This window comes from Daucus carota, chromosome 7 (genome assembly GCF_001625215.2).
Source record: "Daucus carota subsp. sativus chromosome 7, DH1 v3.0, whole genome shotgun sequence".
NCBI lineage: Eukaryota > Viridiplantae > Streptophyta > Magnoliopsida > Apiales > Apiaceae > Daucus > Daucus carota.
The window spans coordinates 2,277,512-2,300,296 of record NC_030387.2 but is presented as its reverse complement, the minus strand read 5'-3'; the positions used below and the strand labels follow the sequence as shown (position 1 = coordinate 2,300,296).

The window sequence follows — 22,785 nt, the reverse complement described above, 5'->3', positions numbered from 1 at the left end:
ATATATAAACAAAGAAAAAACATCAAGAGTTGGGTTGGAATTACAACGTATTAACTAATTAGAAATTATATATTATGTTATTTTTAGAAAATAATTTAAGAGCACTATTAGATATATGCTCTTAGAGACTAAATTATAGCTTATCCTTGATTATACATCACTTAGTTACCGCGAAAAGTTAATTTCGTTGACAAGAATGTCAAACTAAAAAGAGAATTCCGTAAGGAAAAGCTTGAGAATGAGAATCGCGCGATTAAGAGAAATTCTTGATTAATTAATGTACAAATAAAATTTACAAGTTAACATTAAAAAAAGAGGAAAAGTTTACTTCATATGTATTCTTTATTAAATAAACGACACTCTTTTTTATTCGGATTACCAAATATTAAAATATCAAAATTTGGTTATCATATGAATTTTTTACTAGCTGTACTACAAATGAAAAGATTTACATATTGAGATTTTGTAATGTATGGATTATTTCCCCAACAGAATTATATGGGGAAGAAAATTATTCTGTATAATTTTTAAAATTCAAACAATTTTATTTATGAAACAACTTTATTAAATTTTAAACGTATTTCAGAATTCATGAGATAAATAAGGAGTCTAATTGATCATATTACCACTCAAAACTATATTAATACAAAATTTAGGTCAATTCTTGTTTTTGATAGACCAAGCAACAGTAACTCTACATTTCCACATATTCACGAGCAAATAACTGATAGTTGCAAAGATAAATATAAGAGCTAGATAAATTACTTTAGTTATATATTCATGATAATCATTGTTGTACTTATTTATCTACTGTAATAAACTACTCATGTAATTACTATATATACTGAGATTAGTAGAGAAAATGAACAGAAGTTTGAAACCATTCTCATCGTATATTTCACAAGATTACGTTAAAGAGGCAAACTGTGATGATAATACATGACAAACTGCAAACTGCAAACTCCACTGATAATAAACCCGCTACCACTGCTATCATCACAATAATTATCCATGTTAGACCATATAAGAAACGGACCCAAACGGAAAAAAAAGGACAATATTATCTACAAAATTTAACAAAAATTTTAGTTTTGAATCAAATTAATTCAACTTAAAAGCTCTGACTAATATATAATTCGTCAAACAACTATTGAAACAATAAAGCCAACTAGTGTTACACATAAGTAATTTTTTTTTTCATATACGGAAATAAGTATACTAAAAATCTTATAATGTAATCAAATAAAGAAACAATATATATATACTCTTATTGATAATAAACTAAATAAATTTTACTTAAACTCGCACTTGTCGTGGGTCATATAATTAATGATGAAATACATAATAGAGGAAAAATAACTCCAGAAAAGGAGAAAATACTTACACGCCAGGTTGCATAGTTGGGATTCAATAACGCATGTAACTGAAAATATACAGCCACCTTCCAACTAGGGCTTTATATGAACAGAGCAACGGTGAAGAAAAACTGAAAACGACTCCTATATTAAAATACTCAAATGCAGTTCATTTAGTGAGGTTAAATAAATATACTATTTAACAAGTAACGAGTTTGATGAGCTCGATTCCAACCTAAATATATATATGTAGCCCTTATAAGCATGCATCTGATAGTGTACACCCTGAGGCGAGGTTGTATATATATATGGTATATGTCCATGTCTCAAACTCGCAAGTCACGAGTCAGGTAAGAGTGGGTACGAGATGTAGTATACGAGTATCTGTATATATATTTTTTATATTATATTTTATTCCTCAAAAAATATTAATAATTATCAAAGATATTTATATGTATCAATCAATGTTATTAATTAACAATATAAAAAATAATTTATAATTCTATCGAATAAAATAATTTAACTTAATAGACAGCTTGGAATAGTTTCTGTAATGGTAAAAAAGTACTCATCACTATGAATTCTTTCGGTGGAGGGATGGGAAACTTGTGGGGTGTTTGTTTCCGGCTTAAGAGCTTCTAATTTATAAGTTAGAAGTATCTATTTGTACCGTTTGTGTATAAAGTCAAAAAGTACTTATAAAAAGTTAGGAATGTTAGTTTTGTTTCAGAGTTTCTGTTTATTTTTCAAACACTTTAATCACTTATAAGTCTTAACTTGGTTCTAACTTCATACTCCACTTTTTTTATTTTAAGCAAGAAGGACTTATTTTAAACTTATCCAAACGGCCCAGTAACCTTTTCTGATCGCTTATAATCACCGTTAATATTTATCCCGTTATTTCTAACCCCAATTTGGAACATTTGGTAGAATTTGAGTTTTAAAATAGAGTAATAGAGTATAATACTATGTCCACAAAAACATATATGGACAAAGCTACCTGGACTCTATTATCATCTATACATATAAGTTATAAGTTACTTTTTATTAAATATGTAGGTATAACTTAATTTCACAAATATTGTCATTTACATTGAATATTATAGCAACGCTAAAATAAAAATACAATTTTTTTAACTAAACTAAATATTAAATAACAGCGTGATTTTGAGCATGGTCATGTACGTATACATGTTCCTATTTTGAACTGACCATATATGATGGTGATTAGCAGACATATAATCAGTTCATTCTGCTGTTTCCTTCGGGCCATCTATCTTGACCTCGATCCATGGAGATAACTCTCTCCTAAATCCAAGTTTCGATTAAATCGGGGACACCCTAGCTATCCTTGATGTTAAAGTTAAGTGATTGATTAAGGTCAAGTTGAGAATAAATTTAGCCCCGGTTTGTTTGGAGAATGAAAAAGTTGCTTCTGGTTTCTGCTTTTCCTGATTAGTTTATTTAATTAGGTAAAAACACTTTTAAGAAATTAAAAGCGCTAACTTCTCTTTCAAACTTTTTTTTTCCAAACATTTAATTAACTTATTTCTTTGTCTTCGGTTTTAATTCACCTCTTTATTTTAAGCAATAAGTCATCTTCTTTGAGATTGTCCAAAACGACCCCATAAATGCATGTAAGGAGGCATGCAGTGCCGGCTTCAGATCAACAGATCTGAGCATGAAGATGAAAGAGAAACTTAGACGGCACGTAATGTATTAGATTTCAAAAGATTCAGAGTAATCAACTAGCCCGAAATATTACTTTACAAAACACATAATCTTAATAAACAACATATGTGAGTGTTACTTGCCTCAACTATAAAATTATAAAGTAATATTAATTTCAACATCTAATTATACTTTAATCAGCGAGTCTTCTACCGAAAGGGACGAAGTAAAAGAAAAAGTGTGCATCATATAATATAAACAGGTAGGTGAATTCGAAACACATCAATGACTAATAAGCCCAATAAAATGAATCGAGAATAAATAAATCACCATTATTGATGAATATTAGTGGCAGCCATTGTCGTATTTTAACATGCTTTAGCTTTCTTTGTGATAGCTCTTCCGATCGGAACCGTATCTTGACACGTGTCACAACGATGGGCACGACAAAATACTTTAGTTAGATTAGATTGGATGAGACAAGTTGGATTTACTTTACAAAATGTAATTTTACATGAAAAGTTTGCAAGTGAAATGGTGACTAGTTTCTGAAAATATTTTTAATTAAATAAGTGGTGTCTGTTTGCTTATAAATATGCAGCAACTTCGCAAAAGGATAATAAAATATATGTGGTCTACCGCACGTTGGCTCAAATACGAGTGGCAGTACAAATTTTAATTGCTTTCATCTATTGTTTCGTGGATTAATACCGATCGAAACTGTGGTCCCCTAGGTGGAAGGCCAAAGAAAGGTGATTGTAAAGGTTGTATGACGATGACGCGGTCTGCGCTTGACCTATCACTAACGGGTTATACGAGGATCGATCGGTGGTGTTTTTTTTTCCTGCCAAATTTAGAGCGGATTTCATTAATATTTTGAAAGAAACTGAGTCGAGACAAATTACAAATTATCGATTGATCATGCAATCAGGTTGAAAAACAAATAAACGATCTAGATAATTAGTCGTTTTGTTTTCGGATTGTTTAACTACTCGAATACATATATTCAGAAAATTAAGAATGAAGATAATGAATTTCCAAGTAATCCAACCTACATCTCCATTGAAAATAGTAGCTTCACAATTGACCTTTACAGTAATTTCATGGATATTGCAAAGTTCAGAGGACTCAGCTACAAAAACTGAGCTTAGAGGCCTCATGTCATGAACATATATTTTATGTGAGAGGTGAGCACATGTCGTTCCAAATGCATCCCAGCTATCTGCTTGCCGGACACCAGTTATAGGATTGCTGAAAGTGTTGTTGATGCGATTTCCAGATCTCCCCATATATAAAATTCATTTCCAACACATCATACAAAGCGAGACACTCAGACAATCAAACACACAAACAATAACTCAAACAGAAGAAACCGAAAAAACCCAAACGGGTTTTTCGAGTTTTTTTCCATAAAACTCGATTTTATTGATGAAGTAACAAACAAAAGAGGGTGTTTATTGATTAAAAATTTAAAACAAGAAAACTGATTTTTTGTGGATGGAGAAGCCGTGGCTATGAATTGAGATTAGCATGAGAGAGAATTGAGATGGGAAGAAAGGGGATAGAGATGGAGTTGGAGATGGAGATGGGTAAGAGAGATGGATATGGAGATGAAAACGATTAGGGTTAGAGGGAGATGGGATGGCCAACTCTCATGGCGTGAGAAATTTTAGTAGAATATCGGTGGTATATACTTGGTCTGGTTTGACTTAACTTGACATGTAAAAAAATTAACCTACATTTAAGTTTATTAAACTCATAAATTTAACAATATTTCATATAAACTACGTGTATAGATTTATTTATAACTTTTCTTCCGTTACCCTATGTTAATATAGCAGAAGGAGCAATTATACTTTTTTTATTTTTCGCATCTACAAGAAAACCTGCAATTAAGAACGGAATATTTCATTGATAAATTGTCTGTAAATTCACTATTTTGTTGGCAAATTAAGTCTTTAATGGACTTATCGACAGAAGAGAGTAGTTAAATTACTGATATATTAATATATATGCATCATGCTACTAACCTTACAACAATTCCTTCAGAAAATTATGCATAACTTGAGACCAAAACAAGTTTAGTTGGAGCCATTCGTAATTCTTTGAATTGGCGAACTATAGTAAACTCTGGGGACAGTTGTGTAATATGAAAAATTTCAGGAAGTAAAATTTGAGAATTTAAAAAGTCAAAATTTTGTTTCGAAGATAATTAAACACTAAGATACTTAATTGTAATAAAAACAAAAAATATAAGAACAACGAAGTGTGTTGATTTGAATATTACAAGGTTTGGGCCCAAATTTTAGTGGGTTTTGGCCCGGAAATAGGTGTGGAAACCGTTTGACTGTGTTTAGGTGCATCACTCTAATAATCAAAATATTAAGTATCCAGATAGAAAACAACCTAGACGAGATACAAATACGAAAGTAGCTATCATATACAAAAAGTGCAATATGCAATATACGAAAATAACCGCAATATAAAAGTGAGATTTTGAGTTTATTCGATAAGATACGAAAATAACCTGTTAAATCTGCAGGTGTAAGGATGCATAAACTTGATTCTACGCGTCGATAGCTTCGTTTTGACTATTCATACGCCTCCATCGGATTCCAATAACGCCTTCAAATCCTCGTTTGATTACGAAGAACACGAAGAACGCAGCTCGGTTTCTCTCGGTATTCGTGAGAAGAAACTGGTGAAATGATTTTTATGGTGAAAATAAGTTACAGGAAAGTCTATTTATATTTACAAATAATTGGTACCCCTTTGGATCATTTATGATATGAAAATACGATATTTAATAGCTTTATATTAATAAAGCGGGGTCCAATCGGTACCGGTTTTCGAGATAACTATCAAAACGGGGAATTTTAAATCAATCATTGGTCTGCGGGTCCCACTTGCACGTATTTCGGTAAAAAGTAATATAATAATCAAAATATCTGGTTTTCACGTATATCGAGACAAACCAGATAATTATCAACAATTAAAATACCCGCAAAACTCCGCCGGACCGACTCCGGATCGAAAAAGTCAAAACACGAAAAGTGTCCGGAATATTCAAATTAGGCTAAAGGTGAGTTTTGTTGAAACTTCCGGGAAGAAAATTTGCTACACCGTTACGAGTGAACGGTTTTCAAATAATGAAATAATCAATAATTAAATATAAATATACGCAATTAAATCCGTAAATCGATTATAAAATCATCTAACATTCCATAAATCGATATGAAAATATCCAAATAAATTATATTTTCTCCTGAGCATATAGAAATTGAAATCTCGCACATACGAACACATATGAGCACTCAACTCAATAAACCAGATAATACAAGATTCATAAAATTCATATAATAATCCCATAATACTCATAACTCACGATAAATAATTAAACGAGCAATACCACAAGTAACACTTAGTCCCATACCACATATATTCACATAATTATCATTTAGAATTTTCAAAACAATATATGAAAATCAGTTTTGAAAATACAATTATTTATGAATAACACAATAACCCGGGGTTTAAATATATAAAACTTTTAAAACTCATTAAATTGGAATAAAATATTACATCTTATTCCCTTCTTTGAAGAAAATTACTTTTATAATAATAAGTAAATTTTTTAAAATCCGGGTCATTACAGGGATCGATGTAGAGTAAACTCGATTATTTTTGTTAGCAGAGTAAACTCGATTTTTAAGTGAGGAGAAAGATGAGAAAATTATTGTGTTAACTCGTTATTGAGTTAAGCGAGTTACCGAGTTAGGTCAGGGAAGCCATGTGATGAGTTTGAGCAAGCATGAGTTTGAGCAAGCAGTGAGTTGATCGGATGAAGGAGGATGAGGTCAAGGGTGAAGTTGGTGATTGTGAACTTACTAAGTTGCACACAACGTGTTTGATTGAATGTCACAAGAAAATGGCTTCATTGAAAAAATAATTGCGTCGAAAAATATAACACACACCGAAGATAGGTGCAGATCAGGGCCCATGACTTCGATACCATGACAAAACGTAAATGTATATATGCATATAACAAGCGTTTGTTATGTATATATGTGTTTGTTAGTACTTGCTTATTAGTAAAACAATGTAAAAGAAATCTCTTGTATTGCTAACTAGAAGCTCGTATTTACATTATGAGATAACAACCTTTAAATAGAAAAATGAAACTTGGACACTACTTAATCTACACTAATTTAGGTCACCATGTACACTATGATGTCATTACTCATATGCTGATTGGGGTGAAAATTCTACTACTAGATGTTTCTACTACGAGATTCCGTTTCTTCCTTGACAACTATCTCATTTGTTTGTGAAGTAAGAAACAGTCACCTACCTCTAAATCGGGTGCTGAATCAAATTATAGAGCTCTAGCTGACACTACACATGAATTAATTGTTTACGATGGTTACTTGAAGATATGAGTGTAATTCACGCTTCCGCCATTTTAATCTATTACATTTATAAAAGTACAATAAATATTGTTCACAATGATAATTTTTTTTTGAACGAACTAACCATATACAGATCCATTTTCATTTTATACGTAAGAAAGTATCGAAAGATGTTATTCTTCTACATGTCATCTCTAGTGCTGATAATACTGCAGATATCTTCACAAAACTCCTAGCAACTTTATCACTTTTGTTTTTAAAGTACCCAAGTTGATTCTTCAACCATCTTCGGTTTGAGGGGGGTTGGCTCTTAAAGTATATGCATCATACTACTAACCTCGCAACAATGACATCAGAATGTACAATCATGGTGACCTAAATTATTGTAGATTAAGTAATGTCCGAGTTTTATTTTTCTATTTAAAAGTTGTTTTCGAATAATATAAATTCAAGGTTCTAGTTAGCAATAGGAGGTTTTTGTTACATATATTGTTTTACTGTTCAAGCAAACACCTACAAATACATTTATACATAACACATGCCGCTTATATATATATGCACTTGCGTTTTGTCACTAATATCTATCTTAACAATGTCTTACCAATGGATTATAACTTTCGATGTTAACATTTATAATGGATCATCAACTGATATTACACCCCTTTGTCTTTAAAAGTTATCACTATAAGTAATTCTGCTAAAAGCGAACAAGAAAGTCCGATCACAAATAATATAATTTCGACCAAATATATTAGAATCTAATTATTGTCATTAAATTTTGTCCAATCGCTTGTATGAAGGTCGAATTTAGTAGATTCGGTCGAACAGAAGCGGCCACTGACAAGTTATTTTATAAAGAATTTTAGAATCATAGTTTTCCCGTCAAAAAATGGAAGTTTGACCAAAAAAAATCAAGATAAAAAGTGGCCGGATAAAAGCGAGTATCTACTTAAAAGCGACCTGTATTAAAAGTTACCAGAGATAAAAATGACTAGTTGGGTCGAATTTAATATAAAAAAAATTAGTTCGATCGAATTTAATGCCGGTCGCTTTAAACTTTTAAACTTTTTATTTTCCCTGCATACCACTCCAAAACGAATTTTTCGTTGCTAATAAAGCCAAAATTCCAACCAAGTTCCCGTTGCTAATATCCCAACAGAATAGCTATAGGAAAGTATATAAAATATTCCAATAACAAGGCTACAGAAAATTGTATGCATGCACATATGCAATGTGGAATTTATGGATAATATATAAATTTTAAATTTTTATTCCGTTGGTAAAAATTTCTTAAATTTTATTGTTGAGATTATTTAAATTCATATTTACATATTTATTGAGATTATTGAAGCATATATTAAATACTTAAATATTCCAATAAATATGTAAATATTTATATGATTAAATATAATTTCCACAACTTCAGAATTAATATTCTACTTTTCATCTTTTTTAAGTCTGTGTGATGGTTTTTTGAGTATCATGATCAACTTAGATAACTTTTCTTTTATATTAAGAATTATTTATAAAATATTAAATATTTATATATTATAAATTATGAATGTAGCAAGAATATGCTACAAATATAAAACCCGGAATAAAAGAACCTGTTAATAATATTTTCCCCTTATTTAATGCAGGTTGGTGGTCACGTGTTTGACTGGGCCAGAAAATTATAAGCTACACTGTAGCCATTTTGGGCTGCGATTCTCACGCTCAGGGCCGGCTCAATCAAATTTGGGGCCCTAAGCAAAATCTGAAAATGAGGCCCATACATATTTATATATAATTTTTTTGGTGTAATATAAATTTATTATTATAAAATCCTTACCTCAATGTTGGATGTTGAATGATGAAGATGAGAAAGGTACCAAAAAGGATTATAACTGTTTAGTATCTTACACTAGAGCCGCTGAAGAAGAGTTATGAACTGATGCACACAGTGAAAGCTAAAAAGACAAACTGAAAGAGTAATTTTTTATTCTTAATATTTTATCATTTATATAAACAAAGAAAAAAAAACTAAGTAATTTTAATATTGATAATTAACATTTACTTTAATAAACTTTGATATTACATTTAACTAGCAAAATTATTTATGACACATACTTGTCTTTAGACTTCTTTTACTTCTGTTACTATTATTTTTTGTATTTGATATTCTATACATTTTGTACATGAAATATATTGATAAATGGAATAATATTTTCATCACAATTATCCGTGATATATATTTTAATTTTTTTGAACAAATATTTATATAAATATGATAAATTTTATTTATAGAAACATGATAAAATAATTTATATTTCAAAAATATTTTAATTAAATGATAAATAATTTAATTATTCTAATTTTTAAATAATAAGTCATTTTATATTATTAATTAAATGTATTAAAGAAATTAGAATTGTTTGATAAAATTTTGTTTTCAATAAATTTCTTAATAAAACAAATATTAATATTTGTGTATACATATATATAAAGGGATTTTAAATTTTTGGGGCCCTTTTTGGTTTGGGGGCCCTAAGCAACTGCTTAGTTTGCTTTAAGATAGAGCCGGCCCTGCTCACGCTCACAATAAAAAAATAAAAATTGCAAGGCTGCTGGGTGTAATCTTTTTCCGCAGAGCATCTCGAACAACCCTCAGCTAAATAATACACACGTAAATAAAAATTATTAGAAATGTATGCATATAAAAATTATAAAAAATATTGAACTCGAACAACAAGTTGTTATCTATAATTTTTGTCAACTTCATGATGCTGATTATATTTGACTAACTTTTACAAACGTGTAACAAGATTTCCTAATCAAAATAATTTGATTTTGTTAATTTGTGTCTTATTTACACTTATTGTCTCTTGTTTTAAAATATTTTTCCACATATCTGAATGTCTTGTATTTGAAGCATTGAGATTTTTCCTTATGCCAACAATAATACTGTTCAGCATGCATGTCCAGTATTAGTATTTGTATTCTTGTAATGAACACACTTAGGAAATCTTGATTTTGATTTTTTGACTAATAAAGCTCCTGCAACAACATGTTCATTTTACTTACTCCCTCCGTCCCGTTTAATTGTATACACTTTCCTTTTCAGGACGTCCCTTCATTTTTATAAGTTACCCTATATAGTAAGTTTTTATTATTAAAAAATTAGAATGTCTCTCCCACTAACACATCATTACAAGTTAATTATTCTTTCTTAACTTAATTAATCACATGCTTTACTTATACAAATGAGAGGGACGGAGGGAGTATTTGTTAGTGCTCTTCGTTATTCTTTAACTTCCATATAACTAGTTAGCTCTGATAAACCTAACTCACTTATGTCTTTTGACTCTTCAATATGAGAATTTTGTCTCAAATCTTTCAAGCAAACTCGCAAACAACTTATCCATAACCCTTGCTATTGAGTAGATCTGTTCCCATAAGTCGCATTTTGTTCACCACAGTTATCAATTTGTCTTGATCTTTTATGATGACTTTTTCTTTCATAGATAATGTCTCAAAATCCTTTTTTAGATTAAAAATTCCGTATCTTTTTTGTTCTTTCATTACCTTCATACAATTCTTTTAACTTATTTTAAATCTCTTTCCTATTTTACAAGTGATGATTCATGTAAAAATTAATTCGACACAATTGCATGGATCATTGTTAATGGGCCGGCTCTTGGAGCCTTACTTGATTCTTCTTCTTGAGTCCTAATTTGATTTAATGTTAGATTGTTTGTAAGAGGCTGTATCTCGATCTCACTTTCAACCCATTTTCATACTTCAAATGAGCATTCATCTTGATAGACAATATTCAATAATCTTCACAATTAAATTTTGGAGAAAAAAGATTTGATTTGTTGTTTGAGATTATGACTATGCTTTCTCTCAAATTCTCACATGCATCTTAATATCCAATATTTAATAATTTGCACCATCAATATTTGGAAGAGAAGTGTTGTTTGAGGTCGTGGCTATGTTCTCTCAAACTCTCAGGGATCCTTTAAAAAAAACTATTTGTTAATTAATTAATGTTTTGTGTAAAAACCTTGAAGAGAATACTCTATATATAACAATATGTAAAAAGATTCTACATTATATATTTTAGCACATCAACTTGTTTGTTTGTAGATAAAATACCATTGTTACCCTTATAAAATAGTGATATAATATTTCTAAATATATAATTGACTATATTTTATGATTTTGGTATTCGGCCCGCAACTTCATACGTGTAGTTCATATTAAGATGATGCAGATTCTAAATTTTGACTTATATGATTAAATCATATATGATCACTTTTGCTGTTGTTTGATTTCTAAAAAGAGCAATTACACTTGTAATGGGAAGGTTAGCTTAACCTTATTCTCAAAAATAAGGACTAATTTAATTACGAAGAAAAGCATATAAAATTCTACATCTTTGTGAAGTAAGTTCTTATTTTATGTCAAATAACAAATATAAAATGATTCTTTAACATCTATATATTTTGGGAAAAAGTTATAAAAAGATGCATTTGTAAAAAAGCAAGAGCTTTTTTTTCTTTTTTTAAATAAACGGTTGCCAAACAGGAACAATGTATGATTGGGAAAATATCCAAGCATATATGTATTCTACTATTACTCTATTTATATTACTAGCCTTTATCCCGTGCTTCTGGGTATATAATTCGTAATTTATTATTTATAATTTAAATTTTAACATCATTTTATAAGTATTTTAGCATTAATGAATTAAATTTTAATTAAATTATATTATTCAAATGACTATATTTTCTCCCGTTAACTTGAAAATGGACAAACCCGAATAAATATATATACATATTAGGATTTTAGTACATTTCATCCGAATTTAGTACATGTAGATTTAAAAATAAAAAAATTCAGAAAATTCAAATCTTTTCCAAACATAGCCGATCGTGTAATACTTTTGAAAGATTCAGTAATCTAATCAATCGAATTTCAACGTAATTTTGTAATTTTGGTTATATAATGGTTCGTGTTTATATTGAAATAGAACACGTTAAAGTTAAAAAAGTTATATGAAGGTTCTTGTTAAAAATAGATATTAAAAATTGTATATTTATAATATCATTATAATTTTTTTAATGAAATATTATATGATAATGTATTGTTATGAGTGTTTTTAGTATTTGAAACTGTTTAATAATGTAAGACTAATAGACTTTATATTTGTAGACTTGTAGTATCAAAAGGATACTACCAAACTAAAAATATAACTAAAATCTTAGATTACAAATTATGCCCATATTAACTTATTATAATATAGTATAGATTAGGGTAACATGACTCTTGAAATAATTTTTTACGTCGGTCACTGTTGCATAAAATTAAGACTGAAGTGAGAAAAATATATTACCTAGATATCTCTTAATTTCAATTATACAGCATCTGGAATCGTAGTGGTGGACACAGTCTTACACTGACCCATATCCACATGGCCGAAGAAATGCATGTGTTGCTGAAGTGCAGACACATATGCAGTTGTCTGTATGCGTATCATGCATGAGTTATCCTGATCAAACACTGTAACATATTACATGAAAAATGTTAGGTATTTCAAAAACTCTTCTCAAATTTTTTTTCCTAAATCACAGTACTAATTATGTCTGATTGGTCTTCTCATACTAATAATAGTGGCGCTCCTGTATACACATCAATCATCCAATTAAAAATAGGCATATGTCTGTCATGTTATTTCGTAAAACATTTTGGGAAAAAAATTTGGTTACACAGCCAGTAGCGAGACTGTATTCTGCCCTAGAAAACTCATCTAACAAGTTTGATCCAAAACTTGATCGACACATTTTGAATTTTGAAGATAAATTAAAATTCTCTCGCAGCTTAAAAATTCTGGAATTCTGCTATACCTTAAACCTATTGGGCCGTTCATAAATTTGGTGTTCACAAGTCAAGTTTGTCATGCTAGCTAACTATTAGCTACCATGCAAATTAAGGTTAAACATAAATGTTACTCTGCAAATAATTCGGGCCCTCAATCTGCAAAAAAGGCAAAGAGATACAACGCAAAAGATAAAAGAGAAAACTTTTGAAGGAAGAGATGCATGAGTGCAGTAGCGGACAAAGTGGTGAAAGACAGGTCATGACCTGCAAATGATAAAACAGAAAAGTGAAAGCAAGCAACAATAATGCGAATCAGCTTGCATTTCCCGTGAAGTAGAATATATTAGGGTCCTCACTTTCAAGTTTTTCTTGTTAATTAGTAGCGAGTCTTTGGCCAGCCGGTGGTATCATGGAAATCAGTAATTCTATATATATAATAAATTCGTCGTATGTCTTAAATAAATTTTATTTTATATTAAAATTTAATTTTTGGTGGAGAACTTCACGTCTTTTGGTTAAAATAGTTGTTGCTTTGTTTTTCTGATAGGGACACTGCAGATTTTGTTGCCGAAAGAGATTTTGTTAGGAAATTTTTGTGTTAAAACGTATCCTTTTTTTGTACTCCGCTTTGCGAAATAGTCAAATAAAAACAACTAAAGAAGTAAAGAACCGATACACAGGATAGCTATGGAACTTTCGTGGAAATAAAAAAGGATATATAGCTATGCAACTTGAAGATCATAACTTTTCTTTTTAAAACGTGGGCACGGATTTTGTGAAATAGTGAAAATATATAAGATGATGATTAATTATTATTATTCGATCAATTTAAATAACAAGAATTCCAGGACCCACAATCTTGTCATTTGAGGCACTCTAATGATTACTAAGATATCTAATTTAAATTATATTTCAACTAGGGGCAAGATATACGATTTAACCGATCTTTTTTGACATTCTAATTTAAATATATATTATAGATGCTTTTTTATATTGGTTTTTTTTTATACAAATTTTGGAATATTTAAACGGGCAGTACCTATGGCCCTGTTTGAAAATTAGAGATTTGGGGCAAAAATAGAGGCAAAAAGCTAATTTTGAAAAAGTTACTTTGAGGAGTTTTTTGAATTAGAGGTTTTGGTTTGTGTCAGAAAAAACTAATCAATCAGCTATTAACCAAACAATTTTATGAGAAACAGCTAATTCAATCCGCTAGTCAAAACATCTATTTCAATCCGCTAGCCAAAACATCTAATTCAATCTGCTAACAGTTAATCCCCAAACACGGCCTATATTTCAAGTAATGTTAAGATTAATTATATACTGCTGATTAAAACAAACTTCATTGTACTGAATATATGTCAAGAAAAATAAGGGTATGTTGCATGCTACTTAAAAATTGTCGGTAACAAAAAGATAAGGGAAACGCTATATAAGCAAAGACCAAGCAAGGACTCCTTACAGTAGCATCTATCTTCTCACTCATTTTTATAATCACCTCTATTCAATATAACTCAATGGGTCTTGCTTTGCGATTGATTACCACTCTTTTCATGGTGGTGATGCTTCTCATGTCCGGTGGTAAGCTATTCACAAATCTTGCCTTTCTATTTTCTCCCAATAGTATGAACTTTAGTGCAATTACATGACTATAAATTAAATTTGTGTCGGACGGAGCAATATTCGTCAATTACCTCCACGTTAGTATGATATTATTTATTTTGAATATTGTTTTCGATGATAACTCGTGTTTCATGCAAATTGTATACTAGGAATCCGGGAGGCAGAAGGAAGAACATGCGAGTCACAGAGCCACAAGTTCAAGGGTACATGCCTGAGCGAGACCAACTGTGGAAATGTTTGCAAGAATGAGGGCTTTTCAGGCGGCAACTGCAGGGGCCTTCGTCGTCGTTGCTTCTGCACACGACATTGTTGATCAAGCTGTACCGGATATGCAAGCTAGCTAGCTGATTAAGGGAGTCGATCTGTTCGTTTGCATCAAGATCTCTAGTTGTTCATCATCTTGCTTTGTGTCACAGTCACTGTAATGTATCTCATAATGTTGTGTAAGTCCTTCAAATCGTACGTGTTGATCAATGTTGTGTGTTGTGTGTTTAACTTTGGGTTTTCATATGTTGAAAATAAGTTACTCCCTGTCCTGTTTTTCACTTGTTGGGTTATTTCTTGTTTCGTAGATTTTACCAGCCAGTTAAACAAGTTGGGATATGCTTTGATTAAATGGATCCTGAAAAATTCCCTGATAGATGTGTAACCAAAACCAAGTAAAGTGATTTAAAAAAAGAAAAGTAAAAAGTTATCATTCAAATAATGCAGGAAGGGCATGTCAGAAATGAAGACCCACAAACAGTTTGGTATTTTGTTGCAAACACAACAACAATTTTTGCTCAAAATTACTATAAATTTAAAAACAACTTTTCTGTTAAGCACGTCTTGAAAAAAAAAATTCAAAATTTTACGGAAAATATTTCAATATCAAACGTAATAAAAAATATTTCATCCAGTGAACCATTTGTCATGTACTCAAACAAGGAGCCTGAGTGTATCTTCTATATGTAAAAGCCTTTCAGGAGGTGATGATCGGACCCGGCGAATTTTCACACTACACGAATATATGACACGAAAATTTAGTGTTTGTGTTTCATTTTGAGTACACGACACGAAGTACACGACTGAGATGTCGTGTCGGTTTTGTATTTACCCTTCGGGTACACGACACGACACGAGATACACGAAATAAATATAATTTAATAGTTAAATATTAATATTTAATTATATATATATATATATATATTTTTATAATAAATATATGTATATTTTCTTTTAAAATAATACATAGTTTATAATATTGTAAGTGTAAATGATTTAAATATATACATTTTTTACTATTTTGTAAATTTTTTGCCTAGAAATCTAATATTTACATTAATTTATATATTTATTTATATTTATATTTAAATTCGATTTTACACGAAACACGATACGAGAACGTCATGAAAACGGAGGTACACGACACGAAAATACACAAACGCTAAACGGGTCGGTTTTGTGTTTGATTTTTGAGTACACGACACGAAAAGATACACGATACGAAAGTACACGATCTGCACGAATTGCCAGGTCTAGTGATGATGAATGCTACCAATTTCAGCTTCTTTGTGACGAAAACGTATTGGCATCCCAGATATGTTTTTCAAGAAATGATCTTCAACTTTTTTTAGAGAACTCCTTTAAGGCACTTTTATGTTTCTGGTTCTAACGACGAGCATAATTTTCTTTTAACATTTTATCTTAAATTCGGTTTTAAATTTCAATTTTTGGTATTAACTAAATGAAAATCGGATCCGTTTCGATTTCATTAATCGAAAAAAAATTCGGTTATAAGTGAACCGAATGCACACCTCTAGTGAGGTTGCACGGAAGAAATCTTTTAACCAATCGGTTAAATCTTAGGACCATACCTGAACAGAACAATACTACGTTACGTATCTCAAATTATTTTTCTAAAATTTTCCCAAATAGGTGAGTCAATTTGGGATGATTATATTGGTGAGATTGATGTTTTTGGAGGGGTCCATATCCATTTAATGACTCAATATTTAATAAAAAGATGTGAAATTTAGGAAATTTTTGAGAAAATATTTTGGGCTACCTAACATTTTTCATCTGAATATCTCTTAATTTTAAGAGTGTTAATTATAATTATCCATTTTTATTTAAAAGAATATATTACTAATATCATCATATTTTTTAATTTTATTTATAAAATGCTTACTATTTTCTAAATACTTTTAAGTTTAAGCCAGCCGAATATGATTTTAAGATCCCGATGTAAATTTAGAGTTATCTCCAAGAGTCTTTTTATTTGAACACTTAAGTGGAAAAATAAAGAGTCATCATATCCAAAATAGAGCTCTATGAGACTCTTAGAGGCTCTTTATAAGTTAAAAGCTTTCTCTCCTCTTTTGTTGGAGCCACAACTTGACTTTTAACTTATTTTTATCAATAATTTTTTGTCTCTTCCATTCATCATCACTTTTGAATTTAGATCTTTGTTATATATAATGGTATCTAATATGAATAAGATATAATATAGAGGAAAAATATAGAAATCATTATTGGAGTTCATGCTTCTAATGTTATGTTAAATTGCTAAGAATCATAATTTTTATATTATATTTAAAAATCAATTAGGAGACTGTCGGAGATGCAATAACTATGAACGCGCAGCAAATTAGTTTCCTTCTCTTCTCTACTGAATTATTCCCTCCGTCCCACCCATTTATTTACACTTTCCTTTTTGGGTGTCCCACCCAATTCTTTACATTTCAAAACTTACCAAAAATAGTCAATGGGTCCCACCACTTCTTCACTTTTCTTTCCTTTTCACACTACTTTTACTCCACTATCTTCTCTTTATACATTAAAAATCAATGGGTCCCACCACTTTAACCACTTTTCTTCCTCTTTTCCACTATTTTATACATATTCCTTAACCTCCGTGCCCAACCCATTTGATAAGAAATGGGTGGGACGGAGGGAGTAATTAATCAATCAATCTTAACTAACTAGGTCGATCTATTCATGGAATCTGGAATAGATAGAATGATTCAACATAACATTAACTTTTGCGAAGACTTTGATATGATCGTGAGCTCAGCCATCTCTGCTGTCTACTGTTGCAAAATTAGAGAAGTACTCTTAACAATTACTATGTGTTTGAAATTTCCAAGTTTCGCCGTATTACAGAAGTCAGATTAATCTATTAATACTTAATTGTGTTTGGAATTTTATATCAACCTATAAACAATTGATATTTGAAAAAGCTCTCTCGATGCAAAAGTTTGAAAATTATATATAGCGTGCGTTTTTGTGTTCATACAGGCTACAGCTAAACATACAAAAAATGCTTTTAAGTTTGGGAGGAAAAATAAAAATTTATTTAATATAAATTATACGTAAGTTTTAATTAATTAAAATAATATATAGTACTACAGATTCATCTGTACTATGAACGACCTTTCTCAAGTCATAGAGCTCAAGTAATCTATGACGCATCAACTCTTAGTCATGAAAAATTAATTTTAAAAGTTTTTGTAAAAGCCAGAAGTTTTTATGATCAGAACAAAATATATTTTAATTATATTTCTAAAATAAAATATATTCTATATATTATATAAAATATTACATAATCTTCAAAAATTTGATCAAAATTTAAATTATTATTTTATGATGAAAAACTCCGCGTAATTAAAAGTCATAAGTTTCATTTCAAGGTTTTCAGTCAGAAATAGTTATTATGATGGACAGATATCATGCCAAAAATTATACGCCACCATACATGCACCACAAATTAAGTCCTTAGTTACATATAAAGATAAGATCAGTTGATCTCAAAATCATGTACAAAAAATTTAACTAAATATACAGCGTTGACTTGCATGTGGATTGCATGCAGGATGTATCCAAATCTGTAGGAGCATGATCGAGAGCTAGTCATGATTTCAGATTCATTTCATTTGATGATCTCTTATAAGCTCGTATCTGATCTTTATAGTGAAAGTAATATGGCGCCTATAAGAAGTTACAAAATGAATTTTATTAATAATTTGACGGATTTGGAATATCAAAAACTGACATTTTGTAATTTATCTGATAATAAACTATACAATTTATATTATCACTTCAGTTTTGAGAAAAATAAAATTTTCAAAATTCACATATTAATTAATGATTAGATTTCATTTATGTCTTTGTATGGCTTACGCTAATTTCTAAAATGAGAAATATTGTTATATATTTTAGAAGATAAAAGCTAAACTCTGACCATTCGTTTAACAAAAAATTGATCAAAAATTAACTAACTTTTGAAAAGGAGAATTAAAACTAGATATTAATCTAAAAATTTGAAAATTTGATCATATATATATTCGAAATTCAATATAACGTACAGCTAATACTTTATTTAAACAAGATACAATCTTTTAACAAACTCTGGTCGGGAGTATTTCAGGCTACGGATTTAGACATTTAGTGCACTCCAATGTAAGCACTGGCGTACTGTTGAACATTGCAACAAAATCATCATCTACACCATTTTATAATTAAAAAAAAAGTTAAAAACACAACTGTCATTGCTGCATTCTTGACTTTTAAATATTCAAAGATTTCACAGAATTAAAGTAACGCAGACTATTCTATTAAAACAAATACAAAGCCAACCGTGGAGAAAAAGTCTTCCCTTTTATAGTAAACGCGTCCAAAAAATAATTGCCGAATAGCCCTATAAAAGGATATGATGCATGCAGCAACTTTTTATAAACCATCTTCATTCTTCACTGCACTAAGTACTAAAAACAATGGGCTCTGGCAAATATAACTCTGCAGCTATTGCAGCTACTCTTTCATTGATCTTTTTCTTCTGCATGTCATGCAATGCTCAGCTATCTTCTTCGTTTTATGATACTTCTTGTCCTAATTTAGAAAGTACTGTTAAGACAGAAGTGAGGACTTCGATATCTGCCGAGCGTCGTATGGCAGGATCACTCATTCGGCTTCACTTCCACGATTGCTTTGTTCAGGTGAAATATTAATTTCAGAATTATTGAGGCCATTTGGGTAAACTTATTTTTTTAATGCTTTTTTACTTAAAGTAAAAAAAAGTGAAGTAGAAGTCACAAGCAAGCTAAGAGTTATAAGTAATTAAAGTGTTTGGGAAATAAGTAGAAGCTAGTATTCTTACTTTTTTTTAAGTACATCTTGACTTTTTACACAAACGGTACAACAAAGTGCTTCTAACTTATAAATCCAGAAGTCGGACTTTTAAGCTTTATCCAAACACCGCCATTATCTTGCAGGACTTTAATTTTTTTCAATGTTGCTAAAGGTTATGTTACTAATAAATTGAGTTTGTGTATAGGGTTGTGATGCATCAATCTTGCTTGATGATTCTCCGACTATTCAAAGTGAGAAAGGGGCGACTCCGAATAAGAAATCTGTAAGGGGTTTTGATGTCATTGACAGAGCCAAGACTGCTGTTGAGAAAATCTGCCCTGGAGTTGTTTCTTGTGCCGATATCCTTTCGATTGCTGCTCGGGATGCCACAGTTTTGGTATGTCACTTGTGCATAGATGCATTTGAGCCAGCTCCTAGCTGCATGTTTTCTTCAAATTTCTTGTTTCCCAAACCTGAACTCATATGTGTAGCTAGGGTATTAATAAGTTCGTTTCTCACTTAATTACTTGTTTATCTGATTAGGCTGGTGGTCCATCATGGACTGTAAAGCTGGGAAGAAGAGATTCTACAACTACCAATTTTGCACAAGCATCCAATGGTCTTCCCTTTTTCCGTGACAATCTTCAGAAACTTATTAAGGACTTTTCAGACAAGGGCTTCACTATAAGGGAGATGGTTGCTTTGTCTGGTAAGTAACCAATAGCACATAGTGGCCGTCTACTTAGCGTTATTTTTCAGAAATAAGGGCTTTTTTTTTTGAAGAAAATTACATGAAACTCTACTTTTTATGAAAAAACCTCTTATTTTTATGCTGCAAAATGCATATGAAACACTTTCATAACATTTATATCCCAAAAAAAATATAAAATATGCAGTTAAAAAAAAAATAAGCCCTTAATTTATGTCCCAAAAACACGCCCATGGTATCATGACTTGTATTTTCTGATTGTGTTCATATATACATACTTGTCAATATTTGAAAATGTAATGAAATTTGGAAATGTGTACAAAAATTGCAGGTGCACATTCATTCGGTCAGGCACAGTGCTTCACATTCCGCGACAGAATCTACAACAATGCATCAGACATCGACGCTGGATTCGCCAGCACACGCAGACGCAACTGCCCTTCCAGCGGTTCAGATGACAATTTAGCACCGCTTGATCTGGTGACCTCTACTTCATTCGACAACAACTACTACAAAAATATACTCCAAAAGAAGGGACTTTTAGAAACAGATCAGATCCTTCTAAGCGGCGGTTCAACAGACGACATTGTCAGAGACTACAGCAACAATCCTACTACATTTAAGAATGATTTTGCAGCTGCCATGGTCAAAATGAGTGATCTCAGTCCCCTCACTGGTCAATCTGGTGTGATTAGGAATATCTGTAGTTCACTCCCATCATAATATACCATAAGTCATATTAAGCATGCCAAGATAATCGAGTCTTATATATATAGCAAAAAGATATAAGTTAAAAAGAATTGTTTATATATGTAGCTACGAATGTTTGCTTCATTCTTCTGTTCATTAATTGTTTTCTTTTCTTCTTCTTTGTGTGTTGTATGTTGTATGTTGTTCAAATCTTTCACTCTCTCCTTGAGTCAAGTGTATGTAATCACAATTATTGATCAATAAAAGAGTTTGTCTTCGTCTACATTATGTGTTTATGCTTGTTTAAAATGCCTGTGATAATTCAAAGTTCATCAATTGACAGTGAAAATGAGTAGATAAATGTTGCACTTTTGATCAAGGAAAATGCTTGGTTTATAAATAAATTATGAACTTATTTAAAATTTGAGGCATTTGATGAAAAATGTTGCTCCAACAATGTCCTAGTGATAAGTGATGCCTTATATCACTAGGACAACCTTTTCAAGCCTTAAAACAAGGCACCTCTCTCCTTGCCCTATTCCATATTATAATATAAAATCTCATATCCACTCTCTTTCTCTCTCTACTTTATATTGTGCTTTAATGATGAAAGAAAGTCTTTAACAATAAAACATTAAATATATATTAAAAATAAGGCATATTGTTGGAGTTGAACTTACATAACTATGTCCTAAATTACTAGGACATCATATTTTATATTATATTTAAGACTCTAACTTTGTTGGATTTGCTCTTATAAGATTATAGTTCCACTATACACTTTTCGAGAAGTACAAAATTTTTGTTTGCTCACCAGACTAAGCTTGTGTTTCGCGTTGTTCTTGCAGACAGTAACAACAGCTTTTTCTGAAAAACAGGTGAAAAATTTAAAGCAGATTTTTCGAAGAACAGATTTTATCTAAAAATTGTTTTTGGAAAAAGTAGTTCTTTCCATACTTTTAAAAAAGCCGCTAGCTTTTCAGCTTTTGCAGAAAGCTGTTACAGATTTAATATCAAAACTCACCAAAAGCATTTTTTTTATATTATAAATTCAAAATAAGCAAATATTAAAAAAAATTACCAAAATTTCTGCAACAACAATTTTTCTACCCGCACTTTTTCTGCTAGCACAACAATGCGTAACAGCACTATCAAACAGACCCTACGTATTCCGACTTCACAGGTGAACCATCAAATTTAGGGCAATAAATAAGCAAAGTCTTTCATGAAAAGAACTCAAATTCAGCTCATTAAGAGAAATCATTTTTATTCGTCAACAAAAAATAGCAAATCTTAAATAAGTTCATAATTTATTTATAAACAAATGATGTGTAAGTGTATCATTATAATCATAATT

General features: G+C 30.5%; 2 protein-coding genes across 2 annotated transcripts; both read left to right on the top strand.

The window, feature by feature from the left end:
• Window positions 1-14,718: 14,718 nt before the first annotated feature.
• LOC108193639 (defensin-like protein 1) lies at window positions 14,719-15,465 on the top strand. The gene is made up of 2 exons (XM_017360383.2): window positions 14,719-14,878; window positions 15,070-15,465. The coding sequence occupies exons 1-2, from the start codon at window positions 14,815-14,817 to the stop codon at window positions 15,231-15,233; spliced, it is 228 nt and encodes a 75-aa protein (XP_017215872.1). The 5' UTR covers window positions 14,719-14,814; the 3' UTR covers window positions 15,234-15,465.
• Window positions 15,466-19,632: 4,167 nt separating this feature from the next.
• Window positions 19,633-21,711, top strand: LOC108193638 (lignin-forming anionic peroxidase). Its single transcript, XM_017360382.2, has 4 exons — window positions 19,633-19,896; window positions 20,235-20,426; window positions 20,573-20,738; window positions 21,070-21,711. Exons 1-4 carry the CDS (start codon window positions 19,675-19,677, stop codon window positions 21,459-21,461), a joined length of 972 nt encoding a protein of 323 aa, XP_017215871.1. The 5' UTR covers window positions 19,633-19,674; the 3' UTR covers window positions 21,462-21,711.
• The last annotated feature ends 1,074 nt before the right edge of the window (window positions 21,712-22,785 follow it).

Excerpts from the sequence above, each read along its gene's own strand:
- LOC108193638 (XM_017360382.2), top strand. The coding sequence starts at position 19,675 with ATGGGCTCTGGCAAATATAACTCTGCAGCTATTGCAGCTACTCTTTCA. Across the intron at positions 19,897-20,234 it reads TCCACGATTGCTTTGTTCAG|GGTTGTGATGCATCAATCTT; the intron begins GTGAAATATTAA and ends GTTTGTGTATAG. Across the intron at positions 20,739-21,069 it reads GGAGATGGTTGCTTTGTCTG|GTGCACATTCATTCGGTCAG; the intron begins GTAAGTAACCAA and ends CAAAAATTGCAG.
- LOC108193639 (XM_017360383.2), top strand. The coding sequence starts at position 14,815 with ATGGGTCTTGCTTTGCGATTGATTACCACTCTTTTCATGGTGGTGATG. Across the intron at positions 14,879-15,069 it reads GATGCTTCTCATGTCCGGTG|GAATCCGGGAGGCAGAAGGA; the intron begins GTAAGCTATTCA and ends ATTGTATACTAG.